The sequence below is a fragment of the Scardinius erythrophthalmus genome (assembly GCF_964197995.2).
Source record: "Scardinius erythrophthalmus genome assembly, chromosome: 7".
In the NCBI taxonomy this organism is placed as follows: Eukaryota; Metazoa; Chordata; class Actinopteri; order Cypriniformes; family Leuciscidae; genus Scardinius; species Scardinius erythrophthalmus.
Genome location: NC_138227.1, coordinates 18,826,490 through 18,834,011, shown reverse-complemented (window position 1 = coordinate 18,834,011; position 7,522 = coordinate 18,826,490). Strand labels below are relative to the sequence as shown.

General features: G+C 36.3%; 1 protein-coding gene across 1 annotated transcript in view; it reads right to left on the bottom strand.

Annotated features, from left to right (window-relative positions):
* lrrc75a (leucine rich repeat containing 75A) overlaps positions 1–7,175 on the bottom strand; it is a 24,097-nt gene extending 16,922 nt beyond the window's left edge. The window contains exons 1-4 of the mRNA XM_081370825.1: positions 6,781–7,175; positions 3,508–3,633; positions 2,949–3,230; positions 1,076–1,176 (exon numbers count right to left, since the gene is read on the bottom strand). Of these exons, the coding sequence (XP_081226951.1) occupies positions 1,076–1,176; positions 2,949–3,230; positions 3,508–3,633; positions 6,781–7,035 (764 nt within the window). The 5' untranslated portion in view covers positions 7,036–7,175. The remainder of the gene's footprint in view (positions 1–1,075; positions 1,177–2,948; positions 3,231–3,507; positions 3,634–6,780) is intronic.
* Positions 7,176–7,522: the final 347 nt, after the last annotated feature.

Below are 7,522 nucleotides of genomic sequence, written 5' to 3'. Positions count from 1 at the left end.
CCTCCTTAGGGCCAGAAAAAACAATTTCTGGCCAATGCTTAAAACATAAGTTACCGAAAAAGAAAAGCACCGCATACTCTTGCAGGGTTGTCAATAATTAAACTGAATTATTTCATTATTATTTAATTATTCTGGATGATAACCAATAGGTAGCTGATAAATATTACAAATCAAAATCCCTTGCTTTAAATGCACCAAATTAAAATAGGCTTCACAACTTTATAATGTAGAGTATGAAAAATGGATATTAATTTTGAAATATACCAAAGATTACATTTAATTGTGTAAATTAATTATATACATTTAAAGTTTAAATTTAAGTTTAAGTGAGCTTTAGATGACAGTAAAAGTTTATATGTAAAAAGTGAATTACACAATTAAATATCCAAGAACAACTGATACAGCAATGAATTAATTTTTTAAAAATTAAGTAAAAAATATGGAATCAATATATGATGCTTCCATAATTAAATCTGAACCATTATACTGTGATCAGTGTTGTTTTTGTTAAAACTATTACAAATGATTTTGTTAATTGAAATATAGCTGGAATAAATAAAATATAGATTGGCAACTAACTAAAATGTTGAAAAGTTAAACCATTAAAATGACTAAAACTAAAGAAATTAATGCTAAATAGAAATGTAAAAAAAAATCTAAATCAACATATTAATAAATACTTTAATAGTATATAAATAATACTAAAATAACATTGGCTATGATATTGGAACACATTGCATATTATGAGGAACTGCAAAGATGAAACCTTGGATATGAGTTTTTATTTTTTCAATGTCCATTCTAACAGTAATTTTGTCTTGTCATGTTAATCACAACTGAAATGTACAGAGGTTTATCACTGTAATAACACTGATTTTCTTCTGGTAATAAATCAGGTTCAGTGCACTGCAGGGAATGAGAGGGCACTGCTCATACCTGACTAGCTTACCAATTATCTATATTTTCATGTATTAACTCTAGGCTCAACCTAGGAACCTAACCCACAAAAATATCTCTACATGTAGAGTGGTTGCGAAAACTCAGAGGGCCGGGACCAAATTGCCATAGGTCTTACCCTGGGCCAAATGAGATTTGTTTTTGCCCTGAATCCAAGATAACAGTAACATAGTATTTCATCAAGGGCACATTGTCTGTGCTCAGGTGTCTGTATCCGTACTGGAAACATCAATATGTAAATCAATCCCGCCATCATGTCTCTCCGCTGCACCAGGTCTTGACCTCTGCAGGGGATCAGAGATAGAACTATGCCTGTGGATATTAAGATGTCTGGAAAACGCACCCTATTTGTTGGTAAAGCCTAGTTGCTGCTGACGCTGAGATTAACAGTGCCACATGGCTGGTCAGCTCTGGTGCGCATCCCCCTGCAGACAGACACTGGGTCTCCAGGCGGTGTAATCATACACCCAGCTTGCTCTGACAGCTCTGAGTGTAACAGACAGCCCAGCTTTCCTTTCGTCACATCACTGAGCTCGTCTCTACTTTGTCTCCCTCCATTGCTATTTACAATAACATCACTTAGAGCAATGTCACCTTACACACACGTGCAAAGTCTCACTCTTCCCACAGTTAGTTAACATTTCATTATGTCTGCTTGGTTAAAAAGTTATTGCATATGCATGTTTCTGAGGCTGGATACCATTTTTTAGCAATAAAGGCTTGCCATCTGTCCAGGATTTTTCTACCGCATGGGACCTGAGATGCTGGGATATTCTCCAGCCCTCCTAGTTTGGAGAGTGGATGGATTCATGGATGTCTAGTTCACATTTCACCATAAAAGCATAAAATGAAAAAAATGTTGTTTTTTTTTTTTTTTTTTTTACATATTTGTACATAAATATATACATATATGTTTGGGGTCGGCAAAGTCTTTTATGCTTAATTTATTAGATCAATAATAGTAAAACAGTAAAATTGTGAAATATTATTACAATTTAAAATTCTATTTTAATATATTGATCCTTCAGAAATCATTCTAATATTCTGATTTGTTGCTCAAGAAACATTTTTTATTATTATCAATGCTGAAAACGTTGTGCTGCATAATATTTTTTTGTGGAATCCTGATACTTTTTCCCATTATTCTTTGATAAACAGATAAAAAGAACAGCATTTATTTGAAATAGAAATATTTTGTAACTTTATAAATGCCTTTACTGTCACTTTTGATCAATTTAATGCATCCTTGCTGAATACAAGTATCAAGATTAACTGAGACCTATATATATATTAGGGATGCACCGATATCAACATTTCGGCCGATACCGATAACCGATAATTCTTTATATTTGAAAGCCGATAACCGATATATTGGCCGATAAATCTAAATCCAAATTTTTATATAATTTTGAGAGCCTGATTACAAAAACAAAAGTCTCATCATTAAAAGCCATGTCCCAAACACAATTATAATGATGTTCTCATTATAATCTTATGTAGCCGATATGACAGACTTCGGCTGCACATGTTGCACTGAACTGTATTTTTCTTTTTTAAAGTGATTTCAATCCTATTTCAAGCAATTTGAACAGAGTCTCAGCTGAAGGAAATAATACATTATTTATCGGCTTTATATATCGGTCAAATTTTCTTATCGGGCCGATACCGATAACAATAAAAATGAACATATATCGGCCGATACCGATATGGTGGCCGATATATAGTGCATCACTAATATATATATATATAAATACATACATTTGGTTTCTTATTGTGGTATTGTGATTTGGATTATTTTTGTTTTGTTTTTTGCATTATGATCATTAGCACTGAAGGAGGGAGTATGCTTAATAGACAAAAATAACGTCAAAATAAAGCAAAAAATCTTAATGAGCCTAAAAATAGGCAAAATATTATTTCATAGATCTTTCTTTTGGTTTTGGGGTGAAATGAAACCAGGACATGTTCATGACAGATTTCACGAGTCTCACACAACTACATCTGGTTAGAGAAGGGATGATGAGCTCAATGAAAAGAAAATAATCGGCAGCATCCTCACTCAGTGTTGTTTTGGTGGTGGTCAGGTGTTTGTGCAGCTCTCTGTAGGAGCTGAGCAGGGTGTTAGTGGTGTGATATAGTGCCTGACTTGCTTCATTACGTGCAGCAGCAGCAGTAGTCTTGGAAGAGGGCTGACTGGTCTTTGTGTGTGACTCATCTGCAAGTACACCTCCCTCTGCCTCTACCCTCTCCGCTCTCTTCATCTCTGCTTCTCCCTCACACACACATACAGACTCACACACGCTTAAGCAACTGGGTTTTATCCTAATGCTCACTGCACTGGAATGGTACGTTTCATTTTTTACGTCAATCTGCTGTGCCTTCCAGGCAGTGTTCTAAAGCAATCTTCATTAAATATTAATGTAACACAACATACAAGAAATGCACAGAAATAGAGCGTGCAGAAATAGTAAAGCGCGTGTGTTTGTGTTTAGCTGTGAATGGGATTAGGTTTAAAATGTCACAGAAAATCACAGAATCTGAGCATTATACCTTTGGGCAGTGAATGTATTTGGCCAGGCTAATAATGAGGTCATGGGTAATGGGATCCACCAGGTTGCGGAAACTGGCATAGCGGTAGAGAACATCGTCCAGAGAGGTTGACTCCATTCCCAGATCCTGGAAAAAAAAGACACAATACAAGGAGGTCAAGCGAATGGGAATTACATTCTCTGACTGACTGCTTATTTTTGAATTCTGATTCTCTAAAATGTCATCTAAGAAGCTTTTTCTTTGCAGTATTTGTCACATGTGGATTCAAGGATCCTATGTAAAGGTGCATGTCACATTTATATGCACCTGAAGGCCACGTACTTATTCACAATTTGTGCTTTGTAAACACAAACAATAGCGGAGTCAATTTGTTCATGTTTGCCTGTTCACATCCCTGAAATCATTAATTGATGTTGCCCTATATCAAAATGTGGACCTAGAAAGCGAGCAGACTTTGTATTCTGCAAAATCCTTTAACTCTGCAAAACAAGGCAAACTGAAGGAAAAGTTAATCTACATAATTGAACATTTGCAATCTGTAAATCAACAGGGCAGACAGGGTCAGCAATTTTAAAAATTGCAAATGTGTGTGGGGGTGAGGGCTCTACAGTCAGAACTAAATAATCAACGGAAAACAAGTGGGCGTGAATGGAAGCAAATAATAATTAGTATGACAAAGTGAATGAGTTCAGGGAAGGTTAGTTTTTGTTAAGAGAAAAGGCACTCTAACACTAGACCACCTCTGTCAATAAAAACTTGGACCTAGACTGTGCATGCTGGGCAAAAGCCTTGGTTTATCATCATCATCATCCCTCTATGGAGGGATGAATCTTGATGAATTGATTTCCATTTAATCAAAGGCCCATCCATTTTCATGGTCTCCGGGCAACAAGGTGCACTTGGTAACCACTGGACAAGAGACGCTGTCCTTTGACTCTATTTCTTGCTCATTATGTGCTTTAGCCCCCATTGCAGGATGCAACAGCAAATACATTCCAGTAAAACTACCACATTTATATGTGATAAAAAGCTTCCCCCTTGTGAAAAAGAACTGTGCTTAATAGTATTGAATGTTTACTAAAAATATATTAAAAAAATGTTTTACTTGCAGATATTAAGTGCACTTGAAGAGAGTACACTCTTAAGTACACTAAAAAAGTGCACTTTGTAACAATGGCAAATTAAAAGTACATTTATGTTTTAATAAACTTTTGTCATGCTTATTCTGATGTGTTGACTCACATACTAAAATACATGTAAAGTACTTGATTATGATTATTTTAAGTTAATATATTTTCCTAAGTCCTAAAAACATGTCATTTGATATAAATTTAAACTACAGGGAGGGCCATTTATATGGATACACCGTAATAACATGGCAATGGTTGGTGATATTAAAGTCCTGTTTGTGGCACATTAGTATATGTCATGGTCACCACCAATCTTGAGGAGTTTGCCCCCTCACATATACTAATGTGCCACATACAGGACTTTAATATCACCAACCATTCCCATGTTATTACGGTGTATCCATATAAATGGCCCACCCTGTATAATGCATTTTCATTTAATTGTAAATAACATGCAATTAAGTGCCTGAAAACATTATGTTCAGTTTAAACTTAATACTAAATAATATACTTTGAAATAATATCCCTAAATACTCTTTGTCAAAGTATGCTAAAGTGTACTTCTTTTTCACACCTTTTGAAAAACTACAGTGTATTCCAAAGCCACCTGTTGCTTCGTCACTGCCCAGCAGTTCATTTAATACTATGGAGGATTAGAAAACCCCATTAGCTCGGTCTTTGATCCCTGCTGCACATATGCAGAAAATCCTCAGCTCAGTGAACCTGCTAAAATGAACTTCTAGTCCATAAGATGATCCTTATTCTTGAGGAATGCTGGATCAAAAAAAAAAGAATGGGGCAGGAGTTCTGGCAGCACATATCTACACTGGCCTGATCTTACTGGTATACAGACACAAAGAAAGTTTCTATCTGTCATTCGATATAAAGCAGACCATAATCACTACCCAAAGCAAACAGTTGGTATTTATGCAGTGCAGTGTAACTCTTCGGCCAGCTTGTGCTGTGTCTGTTCTCACAGGTTCACAGGACTGTGAAATGGGCATCTGTCTCAATAGCACTGAATTCTGCGAGATGCAATATCTAAAGAGTTGGGAATCTCAAGACATTTCCATATTTCTATAAAATATGACAGCAATGGTGTGTTTTGTATGGAAGCTTGTTTCCACCACTGAATAAAAAACAAAAAAGGTAATTGTGAACTTTTTATCTCACAATGCTTAATTCTTTTTTTTCCCCGCAATTGTGAATTTACATCTGCAATTCTGACTTTTTTTCTTAGAATTGTGTGATATAAAGTCGCAATTGCGAGTTATAAAGTCAGAATTGCGAGACATAAAGTCAGAATTGTGTGTTATAAAGTCGCAATTGTGAGTTATAAAGTCAGAATTGCAAGATATAGTCACAACTGTGAGATATAAAGGCGCAATTGCGAGTTATAAAGTCCAATTCTGAGAAAAAATAGTTATTTTTCTCATAATTGCGACTTTATATCTCAGAATTCTGAGAAAAGAAGTCAGAATTGCGAGATGTGAACTCACAATTGTGAGAAAAATAGTCTGAATTGTGAAATAAAAAGTCGTAATTATCTTTTAAATTGTTTTATTCCGTGGCGGAAACAAGCTTCCATAGTTTTGTCTTTCAACAGCTTACGAAATAACACCAGCCCATTACGGAACAGACATTTTGGCCCTTTGCTCTCTGCTGTAAAGCAAAGTGTGGTTTCTGCATGGGTGCAAGGACAGATTACAGATACGGCCAGTGTGGCAAATGCTTTGGGGCCTATGTTTACCAGCTGAGAGGCCCACGGTGGTCCAACATATGGAAACAAAAAGCTTCAGAAGTAAAATGTTTATAGATTCAAGACTGAACATACTTACAGTGTGTAATTACAATTTTGTTACTTCCTCTCTTATATTTGTGATCTGATTTCTAGTCATTTGGACATTACTATTGCGACCACAGGGGGCTTTAAAAAAAAGCTTTTAGATGGAGTGCAATATTACTTTTATACTGTAATATATGCACCACACTGACTTCAGGAACTCTTCAACTTCATGAACTTCAGATGAGAGTTGATAGGTACAATAATGGGTTAACATGGCTGGCAGACATTCAACAAAAATAAAACTAGACAAGAACTCATCAGTGAGAGAAGTGAAAGAATTATCACTGATATTTGTACCTGCCGGAGAGTCTTCAGCATCTCTGTCGCCTCATCGTGTTTCCCCTGCTTTGCCATCAACATCATGTCTTGTATCATCCCGATGCGCCGCTGGTAGGGAGGAGGAGTCCCGCTGCTTCTCAGTTTGTCTCCTGACCTCAACATTAAAGAGGTGAGGATGTCACCACGGTCTTTTGTGGGGGTCCGTTTCCATCCTGTGCTCTGAGGGCTCGCCCCCGCCTCCTGTCCCGCAGCCTTCGTTTGCTTCGCTCCCATGTTTGGTTATAGAGTCTCAACCTGGAAAAGGGCCTCCAGACTGGGCATACTTTCAAAATGCATTCACATTAAACTATTTAAAGTCCTTTACATTGCACGTGAGATTTCTTAAGAAACAAGTGAAGATAAGAAATAAGCCTTAGCGCTCCTATAAAGTTTATTGGAGAACAGTGCTTTAAAAGTCCTTCTTCTCACCTCACACCTGTCATCTCTCACCTAACAAAGAAAAAATACTAACATTAAGATCAATAACAATATGTGGTACTAAAATTATAAAAACTTGCATCGAATGGGATTTCAGTCAAATCTTTTCACAAAGTGCTCATTCAGGGTGCAAATTATGAAGGTGTTTTGGGGGGATGTACGACCCCCCCAATTAAGGCATGGACCCCCACAAAGGAAATTAGGGGTCTTAAAAATACGTATTATTATTTTTTACATAGCAGCACTTATACGTTTCAACAGCATTCAAACAACGTTTCTGTAA